Below are 20,664 nucleotides of genomic sequence, written 5' to 3'. Positions count from 1 at the left end.
ATTTTCACTAAAATCAACTATCTCACTAAGTTTGTTTCCCATCCCTTATCACAGTGACTCAATTTCAGAATTTTTGCCAAACATATTTGAAATACCTCATATTTTAATATGAAACATAATATGTATCAAATAATTCAATCATATATTAAAAATACATTTTCTTAAGCCACACATGCACTCAGTACTTATTGAAATATTAAATAAGCCTAATTTGGTTATGCTTTCTCCAATGTTTCTTAGGACTGGAAGGAAGAAAAAAATGCATCATTTGTGACTTGGAGTTGATGCGAAATATGAGATACTGCATAATTTTAATAATGAAAATGAGCATCGTGAGTTTTTATCCCTAGTACAAAAAATAAACATGCATCCGCAAGATATACTGAGGACAAGACCAATCCTCATATGGGAAGCTGTGCATAGCTAAGGATTAAACCTCCAATATCTAAACACAGCAGGAGGCCATCTTAAAGTTAACCTTCTGTGATTATTTTCCTGCATCCTGGAGGCTAAATTCCTAACTGAATTGGCATGCTCCTCAGTATTTGTTTCACCACTTCACATTCTTTTTGAAGTAATTTTCCTTGTGCCCAGTAGTTGCACTTCTGTATGATAAAAATAAATTTTGGTATTAGTTTTACTTAGAATTTGAAAAATAGCCATTTTATCATGCTGTTGCATAGCAAATGTATGCCTTTCCAGCCAGTTTCTATAAAACACTGTATCTTAAAGTACCTTAGGTGAGAGAGTGGTTTTATCACTTTTTAGAAAGTTTTTATTATGCATAGTGAAAAAAATAGGGGGGAAAGCCTTATGTTTCCTGGCATTTGAGCACGGTTAACATTTTCTACTCACTTCAGGGAGTTGAGCAAGAATAGTTGCTCATGAGAATGAAAGTCATTCAGTATGTTAGATGGTCAACATTTTAAAGTACCAAGATTATGCAAAAATATTTCAGTGAAGCTTGATCAAGGACCTTTGCAGTTTTCATCAATGATGTAAATCAGAGTCCAAAAAGGAGGCATAAATACAACTCATACTCCTGCAATTTGAATTGAGAAGCTAAATGATAGAAAATCGAATGATAACAGATTTCAAAGTCAAACCTTATGAGTATTTAAAATATAAATAATCTTCTGAAATGAATTGCACAGTGTTGGAATATTAACCATGGAATCTCAGGATTATAATGCTGGTCTGAATCACTGCAAGTTTAGAAAAGATACCATCTCGTTGGAAGGAGGCCTGAGAGGTTTAGTGCTCCATTGCCCCATTTGTTTAGTGATCTCTCCTCCAGGTGTGAGGTGCTGTGTTACACTCTGAGACTACAAAAATGTTACCACATAATGTGTCTCCTCATAAAGATATTCACCAAGATAAGGAAGCATATGATTGCGATACTGTTGGTTAACTAACATGATAAAGAAATACACATGAGATGTTTAACTCCAACTGGGCTATATAGAGAACATTTTTTGATGTTCACAAGAGATTTCCCTATAAAGGTAATGTGAAACTATGGTGATTTCCATAGATCAGAGTGTTACACAGGAGAGAAACAGGAGGACATTTTTTTAGAGATCTACTTGTAGTCCAAATTGATAAGAACAAAGATTGTAAGTGTATGATGATACGCATGTAAGGCTGAAAATGTAAACATGAGTCATGACATGCAGTGCTTTATATATGAGTCGGTGGATTTTTTTGTTAGTTATAGATTTACTGAAATAATGAGATTAGACTTCATTCTATAAATACTGGTAACTCAGGAAACAGAATGGAAAGTGGACTTTAATTAAGGGAGCAATAGTGGTAGGAATAATAGCAGGGCACGTGCTGAGTTAATCTAGGATAGGAGGCTAATTTAGCCAGTGAGGATTGAGAGATGGTAAAGATAAAAATTAATTATTTAGAGTTGAATATGGATTATATGTGAAAAAAAGGACTGTAGGAAAAGCCCGCGGCATAGGCTTGGGTGGTGGTATGGAAAGTTATGAAAATAATCAAGAAAAAAATCCTGACGAGGAATTTTAACACTACAATTAACAGTACAAATGTAATGCCCCATATGCTCATAGAGGAAATTAGTTTCTTTGTGAGTTGGTGAAAAGAACAATCACACAGAGGGAAGCATGGACCTAAGGACTACTGCATGACTATCGTGATGAAATACTAGTGTTCTGTACAGGTGCTCTGTGACTATGCTGGAAGCTGATATGCAGGGAGCATTCACTAAAGCCATGAATAAACATTATGAGTCAGAAGGAATGAGGTAATCAATTTACTCAATAAATACTACACCATTTGTGTCAAAAAGTAGAGAAAAAACACTTTCTCCTTAGATGAAATGCTCCTCCATTCTGAAGTTTTTGTATAATTGTATCAACTTAGTATTTGATGTGTTATTTATGGTTTCACACTTTATAATATAGATATTAATAAGGTTGAAAATATGAAGCACATAATGTTGAAGTCAGAGTCCATGTTTGAAAATTAAGGGAAAATAGTGTGCAATTCATGTATTAAATACAATTTCTATATTATGTACACACAATATTTTTTAAGAGCTCACATTTGGGTTTTATCCCTAAATGCAGATAGTTGCATTATATAGACACCCAGACCAATTCTGTCCATTATTAACAAAGAATTGTTAAAACGTTATTTTTAGTCTTGATTTGAAAAAAAAAAAACAGAAGAAAAAGAAAGAAAGAAAAGAAAATGGACTGTTAATTAACTCAATTAGCTCAACTATTTTACCCTGGAAAATGTCATCAATTGAAAGGAAAATAATTTTCTTTTTAAAATAATTTATCTGGGTCAAATTAAAAGACCAAAGATAACATATATAAATCACATACCTCTCTCCCTGTAAAAAGATCTTATATATCTCAAAGCCATTCCAGTATGACTCTAATCAAATATATTGTCAAAACATTTTTTTAATGTGTTTCTCAAAGTGTTTTACTTTCATATATGTGGGACAATTCCTTATTCTAACCAGAAACATAAAATTATTCTGACTATGGGAAATGATAAGCAGCTAAATAGAAGCCAAAGGGAAGAAAATCAAACCTTGAATTTCTATCGGAGTGCCCCATATGTGTCTCCTACCATGTACTGAGCCAGTGAAGTTAGGTAATGAGATGTTCCAAAACCATGTCTGTGTCCTTGGATCTTCTTCAAGGCTCTGCTGCCAAGGGGCAATGGAGTAGATCGTGACCTTCTGTGTGAGTAGTTCTGACTTGAGGGAGTTTCAATTGATTTTCCACATCTTTGAATTCAGAGATCCAGAAGGATCTCAATAGCAACTTTCTAACAATGGTGTGGTGGCACTGACAGTATAAAGGAGGGAAGGAAGGACTTCTGGTAATATGGACTTCTGGTCCATATGGTAATATGGTATGATGGTAATATTATAATTATTATTACAATATATTTTACAATAAATATATTTTATAATATATTGTAATAAAATATATTACAATAAATTATTATCATATAAAAATATTATAATATGGTAATATTACCATATGGTGATATGGTAATATTACCATATGGTAATATGGTAATAAGGACTTCTAGTTAAAATGGTAATATTAAAGATGGAAAAGGATGAGAAAAACAGTGCTTTATTTTTTTTATTTATTTTTTTTTAAGAAGGTAGATTTACTTGACTTTATTTAACAGTGCTTTAAAACCATGCAAGAAGACAATCTAAAATCTACTCTCTGTAGACTAAGGGAAAAAAAAGCTGAGTTCAACTCTTTATCAAAGATTTTTTTAGATTTTTCAAAAGACTCAGGAAAATGTAATATTATTTGAAGGAAAACATACAGCAATTTACTGAATCTTCATCACTTCCGTCTAGACAGTCATCATCACCATCACATTTCCAGCGAGCTTGGATACAGTGTCTGTTTTTACAGCGGAACTCTCCAGCTTTGCATATGTGAGGCAATACTTCTCCAGAATTAACTAGGGTTAAAAAAAAAAATCAAAGTCATAAGAACAATACTAGCCATGTTCAGTTCATTACAATGCAAACTTCATTTTAATAACAAAAATATTGATTCATTTTATTGAAAATATAAAGACATCTTAACATTGTAGTGACAACCATCTCTAGAAATGAGAAAAAGGTAAGTTTTTTCTGAAAATAATTATTCTACTAAGAATTTTAAAGATTTTAAACTGTCACCAAAATAATCACTAATAACAATAATAATAACATAATACCACCTCATATTCATGTGGATCATGTAGTTTTACTTTTTAAAGGGCATTCATTCATAATTTCAATTATCTTCATGACACTTGACAGGGTAGGCATGGCAAAAAATTTTACTACCTTCATTTTACAGATAAGTGCACCCTAAATTAATCAGAGTGAAAAGACAAGGCAATAACACAGCCATGGTAGTCACATTTACTTTGCTGGTCTGCAAGTGGGAGAAAAACTCAGGTCTGGTTAGGTATTCATGGAACTATTAAGTTAATCAAAATCATCTCATTGTACCTCCATATTCTATGCAGTATTTTCTCTGAATACTCCATGTTCTCTAATCAAGTGTTAGGAATTCAGTTCATTGTGGTTTATTCACAAATTGTAAGTGTTAGGGACACCTGGGTGGTTCAGAGGGTTGAATGTCAGATCTCGGCTCAGGTCATGATGTCACTGTTCTTGAGAATGAGCCCCGTGTTGGGCTCTGTACTGACTGTTTAGAGCCTGGAGCCTGCTTTGGATTCTATATCTCCCTCTCTCTCTACCTCTCCCCCTTGCCTCCCCCACCCCCGTCTTTCTCTTCCAAACATAAATAAACACTAAAAATTTTTAAAAACAAAGTATTATGATGATTATTATTGTTCACTTTGAGTGGATTCAATAGAGTTTACAAAGAGACAGGAATGTGTAGCAATGGTTAAAGTAAATGGTTTATGTTTCATGGACCAAAAAAGGTGTTGAATTATCAAAAGTTAGATTATTGTTAGGAGAAACAAACCCAATCTTTCCACCTGATGGCTTTAAACTTTATTTTGGACAACTCATTTGAACTGATAAATGATCACAAAACCTATATACAAGTCAATAATATGGGATATTGGGAAAACATATATGACATTTCCAGAACACTTGGTGTCAGCACTCCCTTAATCCTTGCATTTTCCCTGCTCCAAAGAATGGAAGAGGGAATACGACCCTTCAACCTTAACTGTGGAGAATCTGCTTCAGAGAGTTATGCAGTGAAGCACAAGACATGAGGTTTCCTGTGGTTGGAAAAGAAAAACTGCCCATTAAATTCAGACTCTTGCTTAAGGCCTTAAGTATAAAAACTAATCAGTACAGTGAATGAAATATTCAATTCAAATAAAGGTAAGCCTGTGTTTCTTCTATCCCCTCTCAGACAGGCAGACACTATATGCAGGAACTGAGAGTAATTTTATCTCCTTTTTAATTCTAATCCTTTTTCAATAACAAAATGCTGAAGCAGCAATTTCTCTAATGATGTCATTTCTGTAAGGTTACTTGAAAGTAAAAAAAAAAAAAAAAAAAAAAAAAAAGTAAATTGTTATCTATATAGAACAAGTTCCAAATAGGAAACGACAACAATTTAAAACCAAAGAGGGCAAATCATTGGTTCTCCCATTGAACTCTGAGTAGCAACTAGTTGTGAGGGTTAGTAACCAAAGCAAAGTGGAAGTACTGGGATATGTCTGGCCTTTTCTACAACAGAACTCTCCTCTCAAAATCTCTACAATCGATCACCGATAGCATGCAAACTTTCCTAACTTGAGTCCCAAATTTGGTCAATTGGACCCTAAGATTGTTGAGGGTGGTATAATTTCTTCTTTGACTCCATATAAGATCAGCTTAGAACTGGGCATTTAATGAAGAGTGGTTTGATTAATTTCCATTCTATAGTGATTAAGCCTAATGGTCAACAATCTCAGTTAAAAAAATCTAATCAGATAAGAAAACTAATTTGAGATGCAATGTTTTCACCCAAACTTAAGTTCAGCTTTAAGATTTCCTGTAGTCTCTCTATAGTTTACTTCTATGATGTATCACATCAATTTGGTTGTTTGATAGCTTGACGACTAGAAAATCCCAGAAACCATCTTTTTTTTCCTGATAAAATCCCACCAATTTAAAAAACTTGGCTTTCATATGGTTATTTGATCAAATAAACCCAATTGACAGTTTTAAGAAATGATCAAGGATATCCATATACAAGGGTGAAATTATAGCTGCTTCTGCACAATTACAATTATATTAAAGAAGAGCAAAGTGTCTAGGGAAGGACAAACTGCTCTCCCCCAAATTAGTATTTTTAAACTAAATATTCTTTAACATAATCAATTTAGAGATAAGGTCTTTATGTCTGTTAAGAGTTCAAATGTTTTTCAAGTGATATTTAGATCATTATGGAATGAATGCAAATAGGAAAAATTTCCAAACTGGTTTTAAACATGGTTTCAAATATGTGTGGTAGTTGGTTATTTTTAAATGATATTTGCAAATACAAAGTTGGCACTTTTCAAAAATACATGATGACAACGTCCAAAGTTTTATTCTCATTTTTCATGACAGACTGTGAACAATTGTTTGAAAACCAATAGAGCCAACCTCCTGGGATAATTTCATCTTGTTATATTTACTGCTGTTATTGATCTACATCAATGTCATTACTGTATATGATTATCATTCGTAATAGCTGTTAGGCATTGCTTATATCTGTAAGAACAGATATAATGAAATACATACAAATACATTTGACATTTTAAAGAGTGTCTGCAAGTACTCTTGTAGGCCCTGCAATTTGTTGAACAAGAGGCATTTCTCCACTGCATTTCTATACTTCTTGTGTCAGTTTTTATTCTGGACTTTTCTTCAAGAATATTTATATAGCTCACAGCCTTGGAAGACAGAGATAATGCCACCTTCTAGAGCAGAGAGTATTTTTTTCTCTTGGCCAAAATTGTAAAGATAATGTCTTCCTTAGGGGCAGAGTTTGGGAAGATTTTTTAGTAGACTCAAGCTTGAGGTTCCTCAGTGTGAATACAAATTCACTGTGTATGTAGCTTCCACCTAGACCTGCCTGTGCATTGCCCCCACATGATTTGGGGGTGAGTAGGACAAAGAGAAGAATATGAACAGGAAACTCATGCTGCCTGTTGTGACATGACTAATAACATCTTCTGTGTCTGATCCAGGAGTTGTGGGTCTTCTGTCAGAATCTAAGAAGCTTTAACAGGTTCACATTTTAGCTTGCCTAGGGTAAAAATCTCAGACCCTTCAGAATTGTTGACATACTAGTAAATATTAAAACAACAACAACAACAACAAAAAAACCATACTGAGTATTTGACATCATTAGTTTTTTCTAGTCCTAACCCAAGTCTTCCAGATGTAGACAGAAGTTACAAGTCAGTAGTTTCTATGTCACACAGAAACCATGTTATGAATGCTATCAATTGGGCAGGATTTTTAAAGATAGAAGACAGATTATTTTGGAGCTAACAATGTCCATTATCAAGAAAACATTTAGGGGCGCCTGGGTGGTTCAGTTGGTTGAGTAGCTGACTTCAGCTCAGGTCATGATCTCACTGCTTGTGAGTTCGAGACCTGTGTCGGGCTCTGTCTGACAGTTCAGAGCCTGGAACCTGCTTCTGATTCTGTGTTTCTGCCTCTCTCTACCACTCCCCCACTCACGATCTCTTTCTCTCTCTCTTTCGCTCTCTAATAAATAAACATTTAAAAAATAAAAGAAAAAGAAGACATCTAATGTGATAGGTGATAATCTGGATAACATGGCAATTTAGACATTCAAAAAGCATGGGCTTTTTTCCCAGCATTGACCTAACTCTGAAATTGGGTGGCAAAGTCATGTATCATAGCACCCCAGTTGATGACCAGGCAATCTACATACTTTTGTGAGAATCAATTATATGATGAAGCAAATATATTTGGCATCACATTAAGGGAGACAATAGTATCTAGAAAAAATAAGATTAGTATTCTATTACCTTGCAAAAACCTCTATAAAGGAGTAATTTTATAATTAATTTTTATACATCTAATGTTTCCATTTGAAATCCTTGAATGTAGGAAGGGAATGTCACATACAGAATAGAGGTATTAACCTAGAATAGAACCAGGCATTGAGGAGATGCTAAAAATTACTTGCTGCCTAAATTACTGGAATTAGCAGAGATGGATAATCCTATGTCACAGCCTTATTATAGGGAGAAATTCTATCTCTAGGGATTGTATAAATACTTCATGAAAACAATTTCATTTCAAGTGGCTAAAAAAGCTAATAGCCTTCTACCATCACCCAAGATCACTGATGAAGTGAATTTAATTGATGAGAAAAAGATTTATATGTAGATAAACAGAAAGAGGGAGTGATAAATTTTCCCCCACACCAAAACAGTGAACATATAGGAAACCTCCATGAAAGTCACTCTTTTCTGATGTTTAATGTAACTGAACCTATATAGCACTTGTGTGTTTGGGCAGACACATACATTGCTTTCAGTATATTAACAAGTGCTAGAAATGCAAGCTTTGCTTTAGAGCTGTGCTTTGCACTATGAATTTGAAAACTGATGGAGAATCCGTAATTCTACTGCTAGGGTCACTTCTTATAAAAATATTACAACATGATCTCACCAGAAAACTGACAAAGTCATAAATAATCCTTTAATTTAACCAGGATCAAAGCTAAAATGACATGAATCACAATATTCCCAGCAAGGAACTATCAGGTTTCATACATCCTATGATACCTGCTGTTAGAACATTGAAATTAGAAGGTCTCCACATGACCCTTCCATACACCACAAAGGGAAATATGCACTCTAGAATTACTTCCCAGTAAAAAATGGGATGGCAGGAGTAAATGTCCAGATTATAAAAAAGTAAAGGGAGGGGCGCCTGAGTGGCTCAGTCAGTTGAGCCTCCCACCGGCTCAGGTCATGATCTCACAGTTTGTGAGTTCGAGCCCCGTGTCGGGCTCTGTGCTGACAGCTCAGAGCCTGGAGCCTGCTTCGGATTCTGTGTCTCCCTCTCACTGACCCTCCCCCATTCATGCTCTGTCTGCCTCTGTCCAAAAATAAATAAACATTAAAAAAAAAAAAGAAGAAGAAGTAAAGGGAGAAACTTTACTAATAAACTGGTTTATTTTATTTTAATTTGGAATAATCTAAGATTTGGATCTCAGCTCAGCAATTGAACTTGATACATATGTTCCTAACCTTGGTTTAATAAGCTATGGTGCCCATGAACAAGTGTCTATGTTTCTAAATTCACTTATCTTCTTTTTAATCCTAGTCTGGTAACATAGATATAAAGTAATACTGTCTCTTCTGTCAACTAATGTTTAGCGGCTAACTATATCAAAATCATTATAACTTAGCCATAAAAGCATGAATCCCATTACAAAAAATAAAATAAAATTTCTATTGTCCTTATACATCTCACATCACAACATATTTATTTAACAAATTGGTTTTGTATTTTGAGAGAATTTCTAACTATCCCTTTATTTAGGCAGGGAGACAAAAAAAAAAAACAACTAAAAGAAAACTTCAAGTTGTAGTGGTTTTGATGTATATAAGCTTGCCTATACAGGAAGGCAGTGCAAATAATGCTGCCATGGGTTTTGAATTTTCTCCTTTATATCACAGCAGGATGACCTTTCATTAGATAGAGTGGTCTTCTGAGCAGCCAACCTAAGTGGTACATAATCTTCTGTGAGTTCCTATGCACAGAAGGCCATAAATATTCATCTGGATGGGGCTTCTAAACTTTTTAGTGCCTTAAACTTTTTACTACACATTAGATTGCATATATCCTAGAACATAAGGCTTGTCACAGCTGAACAGATAAATGGCTTAGCCATAGTGGAGCACTGTTTTTGACAGAGGAATATATCTGGTGTTCCACAAGGTAAAGAAGGTCACAGAGTACCACTGACATATAATTGTGCAAGGCTACCCTTGGATGATCAATACGTTTAAGTTGCTCTCTTAGGAAAAGAACATTGGAAAATCCTGTCTTTTCTTTCAGGCCACTAAAGAAGAATTTAAAGAATTACTGTCTTATTACTCTAGGCAAAAATATCCTGTTGAAAAAAAATAGTGACTATCTTTTTTTTTTTTTTTCCAGGAGCTTACTTTCTTGGGATTATTCGTGTCCTCATTTATTAATTTTGTATGTTGTATTTCCCCCCACAAAGGCATCAAATAAATTAAAACAAACAAACAAACAAACAACCTCACTTGATAATTAATTGATCAATGGGCTTTACATATGTCTCTCTGGGGCAGTCAGTTCCAGGTTCCTATGCTACACCAGGCCTCATTTCTAACTGTGAGAGGATTTGCCCATGCCACACAAGATTCACAAGGACAAAGAGTCCAGCCTACTCTCATTCTTGATTCCTTCCAGGCATGGAATTAGAATTCATCCTTAATCAATCATGTAGCATGCCAATATTTTTCTGCTGGGTGAATGCCTCTCTGGCATAGCCTTATGCTGCAAATTCACTGAGAAACAGCTATTGGTGTTTAATTATGTCCTGACCAACTGCCAATGGGTTTTTGTTCATTTGATGTCAATTCAATGAGGATGACTGGAACCAGAACAATCATATCTCAATGGTTGCAATATGTATTTTGTTAACTCAGATTACAGACTTAATCCAGCTGAGATAAATTCATAAAACTGTAATCTAGCCTAAACTAGAGGAGAAGCTCAGAGGAATCAGTATTAATAAGACGTCAGTCACACACTCATATTTGTTTTATACCATACTCGGCAACCATAAACTCTGTGTGTACTTCTTTTGCGCTTGAATTTCCTCATCTGAAAACTAAGAAGGTTAACATATCCTTTGAAAACCTTTGCCATTAAATATGAGAAGTGGAATAATTTATATAAACACACTTTGAGTTCTGTGTAAGAAATGAGTAATTTTATGGTCTATCCTAATTTTTCCCATTACATTGGAAAGAAACCTAGGCAAGTTGCATGACATATTAGAGATACAGTAGAGTTTTAAACAGTCAAATGCAACAACAAATTGTCAAAGAACATCTCACATGGTTTTGTTGATTTAACATTGTTTAGTCTAACAAATATAGATAATATAATCTTCTTTCTTATATCTTTATATTGTATTGAAGTTATATCATCAGTGAATTGTAGAGATTAGAAAGACACCAAGAATACAGAAACATTTCTATCTTTCACCAAATGTATAATTACATGTGTCTGGTCATGAAAACAAATTTTTTCTACTTCAATATCGATATAGGTATAGATATGCCACCTCATAAGGAATCCCTAAGTTTTTAGTGGGGCATAGAGTGAAGGAAATAGAAAAATAATTTGGAAGTCAATGACCCAGATAATTATGATTCACACAATTAAAATTAAATAATTAATTAGAACATTTCAAGCTTAAAAAGTCATCAAGATATCAGTATCTGATGTATAGACCTTCTGTTTCACTCCAGTATGAAAATTAAGATGAAGGATAAAAACTCATAGATCCCTGAAAACTCAGTCCCTCGATAACTTGACTGACACCATCCTAAGAGAATTTTGACTTTATTACAAGACCAATAGGACTGGATTTAAATATTCAGCCAAAAGTTTCTCTAATTCATATCACTAAAAATGGAATAAACCTTTTTTTATGTTTATTTATTTATTTTGAGAGTGGGGATGGGTAGAGAGAGAAGGAGGGAGAGAGACAACCCAAGCAGGCTCCACACTGTGAGTGCAGAGCCCCATGTAGGGCTTCATCTCACAAACCATGAGATCATGACTTGAGTTGAAATCATGAGTCTGAGGCTTAAGAGACTGAGCCACCCATGTGCTCCAAGGCTGTCTATCTTTAAACAAACACTTTGCTCCCTCAATACTGACTGTGAGGTCTGTGCTTACCAAAAAAGGAGATACTTGCACTGTTACCTTCCATCCTTAGGAGGAAGTCTGGGGATAGACCAAGGTCAGGATGAGACTTGGTGGATGTCCACACATAACTCTGTGTGTATGTATGTATGTGTATGTGTGTGTGTGTGTGTGTGTGTGTGTGTGTGTGTTCACCATTCAAAGTGTCAGATTTATTCAGAGGGCATAACAAAATATCTCATTTTATACCAGAAAAATAATTTTAGATGAACGTGTGGTAGACACTAAAAACTGAATTAGAAATCTGCATATAAACTATACCTATTCTCTCAATACCTAAGTTATGATTTAGGCTAGTGGACAACTAGACAGACTTTACGCTGTTCAAAGCAATGCTTAATTCTTGTCTGTTGACAAACTAGGGGTCTCGATAGATCTCTTCTTTTCTATGATAAATAAACAACAACAAAATAGGAATTACAAAATATTACCACAGAACAAAGGAAGGAAAACCACCTGATTACTCAAAGAAAGTATACTTCAAATAATTATGTTCTACAGGAATTGTCTTACAGGCAATTTAAAAATCCCACTAGTAATGAAAAAAGCTTTCCCAGAGAAGTAAAATTCGTAATTGTGCTCTCAAGTATATTATCCCAGAATAAATTAAATAGTATTTATTAAATTAAATTAAATAGTATTTCTAGAAGTTTAAAGAAAATTTTTGTCTGGCCAAGAATTAATATTCAGAAGAATTGTTTATCACATATAAATGCAAAGGAGACTTATTTAGAAAACAAAAGAAATTGAAAATTAATAATTAAACAATGAAGAGCTAAAGTTTGAATACTGAGCAATACAACTAGTGAAGCACTGATTCAGGTCAAAAAGAAAACATTATAAAATTGATCAACAAACTAGCTATATATGTCAAAACCTGTTATATAAAGACAATGATTAATGATTCAAAATAATATTTTTGTCAGAAATCCTAAATTATAATAAGGAATGAAATTTAGAAGATAAAGAGAATAATACAAAGAAAGCCAAAGTCCTCATCTCAAATAGTTAAAATTCAAAAGTAATAGAATTTAAAGCTGGTGTTATTATTCCAAATGCTTAAAAAAGATGTAAAGAAGATGCAACAATATGACCATGGACTATGTGCTAAAATATAGAAGGGATCATAAACAGTAAGGAAACGCACAAATGGTGTATAAAAATAGATCAGAAGTAACATCAAACATCAAGTAGAAACATGAGGATAAATGGTTTAAAAGTCATGTTTACAAAGAAGATGTAGTCACATGATAAGACACTTATGCTCCAATTAAGTAAAAATAAAGCACAAGATAAATTATACCAAGGTATGATCTAAAATTTGTAACACTGAAACATAATTAAGAATTTGGTCTCCAAAATAAAATAATTTAGGGGCTAAATTCCAAATGTCCTGATTGCTAATTATGTGAATTTTGAAAAATTATTAACTCTCAAGTCTTCATTCTGAATAATAAAGTGAAGTAAAAGTATCTTCCTTATACTATTATTAACAGCTAATGAGAATCATGAAATCTATACAAGAATTCAATAAATTTTGCCTATGATTATCATTAGTACTAGTAAAAAAATAATAACCTCCAGAGATATATAATTAAAAGGAACAACATCAAAATGTTTTAGTAGTTTATTGCTGGATTGTAGCATTACGGGTAGATTTTTCATTTAAATTCTTTCTATATATTTCTCAAGTATTACCACATATTAAATCATTTAAAAAATCCTTGCGGCACCTGGGTGGCTCAGTCAGTTGAGCATCTGACTCTTGATCTCAGCTCAGGTCATGATCTCACAGTTTGTGATATCAAGCCCCGCATAGGTCTCAGCACTGACATCCTGGAGTCTGCTTGGGATTCTCTGTCTCCCTCTCTCTCTCTGCCTCCCCCCACTCATGCCTGCACTGTCTCTATCTCTCTCAAAATCAATAAATAAAAACTTTAAAAAATCCTTTATTCACATTATTGCTTCTTCAGAAGAAATCAAATATTTCAGTTAAGTTGAAGTCTTCTTCATTATACTTCTCCTGCCTCCCCAGAGACAATCATTATCACTGATGGAAAAATCCATTTATTTGTGTATTCTTTAACAATTTGTGACAGTTAATTTTATGTGTCAAGTTGAGTAGGCTATAAAGGGCCCAGACATTTGGTCAAATATCATTCTGGGTGTGTGTGTCAGAGTGTCTTACATGAGATTAACATTGGAATCTATAGACTATATTAAGCAGATCACCCTCTCAGATGTGAGTGGTTCTCATCCAGTCACTTGAAGGCCTGAATTGAATGACAAGGCCTACCTTCTTGCACATAAGAGGGATTCTTCCTGCCTGACTGCCTTGAACTGGGATATTGTTTTGTTTTGTTTTCCCCTGGCTTAAGACTCCAAATAAAACACTGGCTGCTCTTCATGGGTCTTCAGCCTAACCAGCATTTGGACTGGAACTATGCCATTGGTGCTCCTCAGTTTCTAACTTGCTCACTGCAAATATGGGGAGTTGTCAGCCTCCATACTTGCATGAGCCAATTCCTCATAACAAATCTCTTTCTATACACATACATGCTATTGGTTCTGTTTTTCTGGAGAATCATGAGTAACATGCAACAAATTCAAATCATTCCAGAAGCATTTATATAGTATTCAATACATACATATCATTGCTCCTATTATTGTGGCAAGGGACTTGATATGTATAGACAGAACAAATTTCAAAAGGGCCACATGAGAATAACAAGATGCAACAAACTGAGGACGGTCAGTAAAAGTTAATAAAGTGCCTTTAATCCAGGTCAATTAATCCAACTAATTCACTATTTTGATAAAGTCTAGAATTTCCCTAAGTCTCTTCTTTTGTCTGCTTCTTTTGACTTCACAACAAAGATAGATAATCAACCTTATTAACTATTTAGTTGAAGGTCTTACAATGTGCATCAACTATCATCTATATAACTAACAACTACACATCTATATAACACACAACTACACTATCATCTATATAAGTAACAACTAACCTCCTAACAGTGAGGTTCCCTATTTTATGAAATAGTCTTCTGTGGCATATATATTTTACTAAACTATTATGCAGGAGTGACAAATACTCTGGAAAACTTCATCACTGGTCATGTTTTTAAATTAAATTAATTCAGTTAATTATTTGTAGTTTAAAAAGAATTATACCTAAGTGATTATCTGAATTTTGTCTTTCCGAGTTTGATTTTTTCCCCCTTGGTTTCATATGCTTCTGTTCTTCAAAAATATATGGACAAACAATAAGTGTAACAAATACAAAAACACAAAGAAAACTTACATATGCAAGTTGTCCCATTTTCATCTAAAAGTTGATTGTCGGCACATGCACATACTCGGCCTCCTGGAATGGCTAAGCACAATGTACTACAGCCGCCGTTATTTACTCGGCACATGTTGTCACCTGTAAGAGGAGGGAAGTGAATGTGTCAGAGAACCGTGATTCCATCCAAAATTAGCCAGGTTAAGGTTCACATTCTTTCTAAGATATGTATGTAGGCATAAGAATGTACACATATACAAGCATATGTATATTACATATTCATTAATGTAGTCAGGATATCTTCTGAACACTAAGTACAATTCAGAAACATTTAAAAATATATGACACACTGGGAGATAAAAGGAATTTGCATGTTGGTTAGAAGATATAGAGGTATGTGTGCAGAGAAGTACTAGGAGACAGCAAGGTTACAGGACATGATGATGTCTGTCCAGGATAGCAGATTAGGCCTGGTATATTCAATTCTGATTTCTTTCTAAATTGGATCATTAACACTTAGAATGTGACTTTGGATATTAAGTGAACAGAAAGCAAATGAGCACAAGGGAAAGGAGTGGAATATACTTCCCTCTTGTTCAAGGAGCACATTGACATGTTAGTGCATTGATGAGTCCACGAAACACAGGTTCTATCTGTGAAACTTTAAAAATGAATGGTCTTGTAGTGCCAGTAGAATGTGTGACGCACAAGGGTAGAAGTGTTGACCCAGTGGACCATCCCAGTAGACCTAACCAGCAGAAGCACTGATAAGGTAAGCAATAGATATCAATAAAGCAGGGGAGATTCACAAAGGTATTATCCATAAACATCTGTGAGACACCCTCGGAAACTAAGATAAACCTGACATAAAATTTTGAAAGGGTTGGAGATTCTATACAATCTGGGTAATCATCATTTTGATGACATTTATTCCTAGAAGATGGAAAGGCAAGAAATAAAGCATATTTACTTCTATATATACCTATATAATGTTACAAAGAAGTCTATAACACTAGCAATCTAATTGGCAAAGTAAATGTCCAGGCTATTTAACATTATGTTGCAGTTTTCAAGGTATCAATAAGTAACATTTGATTATATCAGAAACTGTAACTCAAACACTAAAAAATAGTTTTTAATTACTTAGAATGACTACACTAAAATAATGTAATCGTTAAAGTTGTATTGGCAGTTGAAGCACAGTGCCAAAAAATGTGACTGGTGTGACAGATGAGACTATTGTACTGGGTTAGGTGTGCTATATAGCGAATATTAAGGAATGACTTTAAAAACAAAAAAAAAAAACCCTCAAAATGGTGCTATATACAATAAATATTTAACTCATTCTCATAGATTATTTCGTGTGTCTACAGATTGCAAGAAACAATCTGAATTATACATTCATTTCTTTTCATTATTCTGAGAAGTAAATTAAATTTTGCATGTTTATAAAAGGTAAAAATATACTTGAAAGCTATGGAAACTAATAATTCAGGTTTTAGTATCAATTTCTGAACTCAGAGGATAATGAAGCTTAGTTCAAACTTTTTCCAACAAGAGATGTAGAAATTTTTCTTTTAAAGTTTATTTATTTATTTTGTGGAGGGTGGGCAGGGGCAGAGAGAGGGGGGTAGGAGAGAATCCCAAGCAGACTCCACATTTAGCACAGACTGAAGCAGGGCTTCATCTCATGACCTTGAGATCATGACCTAAGCCAAAATCAAGAGCTGGTTGCTTAATGGACTGAGGCACCCAGGTACCAAGAGATGTAGCAATTTTTTTAAGCAGTGTTCAGATACAGCCATGCTTCTTCCATAACCATAGACTAAAAATGTAATACTTCATAGGGAAATAGGTGTTCTCAATATTTTATTAATATTATGTACAGTCTAACTGTATATTCATTACTTTAGTAACGTTCAGATTATTGAAATTTTGATTTAACCAAAGTATTTTGAGAAATATATGAAGAATTTAAAACAGTAAAAAGGAAGTACTGAAAGCAGTATATCATGTCACATTTTCATATTGAAAATATATGCTATGGGGGGCCAGGGTGGCTCGGTCGGTTAAGCGTTCGACTTCGGCTCAGGTCATGATCTCACGGTCTGTGAGTTCGAGCCCCACGTCGGGCTCTGTGCTGACAGCTCGGAGCCTGGAGCCTGCTTCTGATTCTGTGTTTCCCTCTCTCTCTGACCCTCCCCCGTTCATGCTCTGTCTCTCTCTGTCTCAAAAATAAATAAAACCTTAAAATAAAAGAAAATATATGCTAAATATCACATTATTATTTTTTTCAATAGCATGATTCGTGCTTACAATTCTTATTCAATATGAAATGTAAGTATTTAAAAATAAATTACCATTACTTGAACTTTTAAATATATTCCTTTCAATGAATTCTATACATTAAAAAGAGGAAGTGATATTTCTCTTGTCATGATAGAAATCCAAAATTTAAATTAATTTGAATAATTTCATATCTCTCATGAGAATTGCCTAAATCATATATATTCTTCAGTTTACTTCAACATATTTCAGATACAGCTCATGTGGCAGTTTTTATTGAATTTCTAGCAGGTTGCAAAACTTTTCATGTAAAAATATTCTCCTAAAAATATGATTTAATGACAAACAGCATTAAAATTTTTATACACAGGGGAGCCTCGGTGGCTCAGTTGGTTAAACATCCGACTTTGGCTTAGGTCACGATCTTGTGGTTTGTGGGTTTGAGCCCCACGTCAGGCTTGTGCTGACAGCTCAGATCCTGGAGCCTGTTTCAGATTCTGTGTCTCCCTCTCTCTCTTCCCCTCCCCTGCTCATGCTGTCTTTCTCTCTCTCTCTCAAAAATAAACATTAAAAAAATTACATACCAATATTAATGAATGAGTGCCTATTAACAATCGATAGCTATCATTTTGAAAATTCACAGTGCATCGATGTCAGGGATAGTTACCTTATTTATTTATTTGTTTGTTACTTATACCATATATTTAATTCAATTTTTATAATAAGCTTTTAAGGTAGGCTTATCTCATATGCAAATGTGACTACTGAAGAGATAGGGTTGAAATGACTTTTCTAATGTCTAGAAATAAATAGTCCTTATTAGAAAACAAATAAAGTAGAATAAGGATTACTATAATTATTTCTAAATAATTGAAAACAAGGATTTTTTTAATCTAAAATGTATGCTCTTATACTCTTAACTCTTTTATATATGACAAAATAAAATTAAATCAATAAAGGACAGAGAAATAACACAGTGAAAACAACACAATGAAATCCTAGATTAAATTACTTTGGAAGTAATTACTTTTGAAAAAATCAAATAATGAAGGAAACCAAATAAGGAGTATCTTTTAAAAATAAGTTCAAGATAGTGGTCTGTCTGGGCCAAAATCTTTGTCTTTCCCCCCAAACCTAATATGTTAGTTAAGAGAAGTGGAATTACTCTACCCCCTATAGAGTATCGAACAGATGAGTGTTTGATAAATATTAGTTAGTTGATGAATGAATGAATGAATGAATGAATGAATTTTAGTTGATGAGTGAATGAATGAATTTTAGTTAGCAATATAACAGAAACAATCATTTGGGGGTGCAGATACAAGGTACCTGTATGTTGTTATATCTAAGTCCACTTTAAGAAGATAAAGGGGCTTTTCTCATTTGCAGGTAAGTACGCATATACTCTGTCTACATACATTGCATTTCAAGGTAGATTATTTAAAGGCATATTACAATTCTCAAAGAATAGTAATAAAGATGTAGATGATATATGAAAACATTTCACAAGCTTATATTGAAATATTAGTGCTTAATTACTTGAAAGGATATATGCTCCCATGTTTATTACAGCATTATTTATAATAGCCAAGAATGGAATCAACCTAAATGTCCATCAACAGAAAAGTGGATAAGAAAAATATGATCTACACACACACACACACACACACACACACACACACACACACACACACAGGAATATTACACAACCATTAAAAGGATGAGATCTTGCCATTTGCAACAACATGAATGGACTTAAAGGGTATTATGCTAAGTGAAATAAATAAGACTGAGAAAACCAAGTACCATATGATTCCACTCATAAATGGAATCTTTAAAAAATGAATAAACAAAAAGCAGAATGAGAACTATAAATATAGAGAACAAACTGATGGTTGTCAGATAGGAGGAGGTTGGGGGTTGGGACCATGGGTGAAGGGGAAAGGGAGATACAGATCTCCAGTTATGGAATGAGTAAGTCATGGGACTAAGAAGCAGAGCATAAGGAGTACAGTCAATGATATTTCAATAGCAATGCTAGGGGACAGATGACAGCTATACTTGTGGGGAACACAGCATAATGTATATAAACTTCTCAACTCGCTAAGTTGTACACCTGAAAATAATGTAACAATGTGTCAGCTATACTCAAAATAATAAAATATAAGTGTTTATAAACTTTAGTAACTTAAAATTTGTTAATAAATTATCTTTTATTTCTAGCAAATAACAAAATACATAAATTGTCACCACAAAGGAATACTACTGTTCTATTTTATCTAAATTTTCATCAGAAGGATAGGAGGGAAGAAATCCCCTTTTCTACATGCTTCTTAGACTTCACTTCTTCAAGTTTTATCATATGTGAAGTAAGAAGTCTCTATACCTAATATGAAATATATAAACTGATGGAGATTTTGTTTTTCTTATTGGATGGATAGACAGTCTGACTTACAGTTTGGAAGAGAAATTAGACTTCGCATTCATCCTAAAAGTTGGAAAAAAAAACAGTAAAGTGGGATCCTAAATCCAGATACTGATTTCATCTAGGATAATTTCAGAGGAGTCAACTTTGAATAATGTCAATCAATCAGAGGAAAGGATAAAATGTGTCCTTTCTCTCTTTTGAGTTATATGCTCATTGAAAATTTGCCTTGCTTTGATGTTACTTTGTGTGTGGGATGCATGCATGTGTGTGCATGCACACATGCATGTTAACTGCATTAAGGCCTTAATTAGCCTTCTGGGTTATTTTTTGGTAGTGATTATTTCCAAAATGGAAATTTTGGAAAGATACAATTTGTGATGATGACCCTACCACTAAATATAAATCTTGGGGCACCTGGGTGGCTGAGTCGGTTAGTTGTCTGCTTTTGGCTCAGGTCATGATCTCACGGTTTGTGAGTTTGAGCCCCATATCTGGCTCTGTGTGCACAGCTCAGAGCCTGGAGCCTGTTTCAGATTCTCTGACTGTCTCTCTGCCTTCTCCCGCTTGCAGTCTCTCTCTGTGTCTCTCCACCTCTCTCAAAAATAAACAAACATTAGAAAAAAATATATAAACATGGGGGTGCATGTGTCCCTTCAAAACAGCATACCTGTATCCCTT

The 20,664-nt window shown here is 34.0% G+C and overlaps 1 protein-coding gene across 1 annotated transcript in view; it reads right to left on the bottom strand.

The window, feature by feature from the left end:
• Nucleotides 1–20,664, bottom strand: part of LRP1B (LDL receptor related protein 1B) — a 1,903,200-nt gene that overhangs the window by 733,232 nt on the left and 1,149,304 nt on the right. The window contains exons 15-16 of the mRNA XM_047873645.1: nucleotides 15,291–15,413; nucleotides 3,838–3,978 (exon numbers count right to left, since the gene is read on the bottom strand). Of these exons, the coding sequence (XP_047729601.1) occupies nucleotides 3,838–3,978; nucleotides 15,291–15,413 (264 nt within the window). The remainder of the gene's footprint in view (nucleotides 1–3,837; nucleotides 3,979–15,290; nucleotides 15,414–20,664) is intronic.

The sequence above is a fragment of the Prionailurus viverrinus genome, chromosome C1 (genome assembly GCF_022837055.1).
Source record: "Prionailurus viverrinus isolate Anna chromosome C1, UM_Priviv_1.0, whole genome shotgun sequence".
Classification (NCBI taxonomy): Eukaryota; Metazoa; Chordata; class Mammalia; order Carnivora; family Felidae; genus Prionailurus; species Prionailurus viverrinus.
Note: the sequence above shows the minus strand (reverse complement) of the source record. Positions and strands in the feature narration are given on the sequence as shown.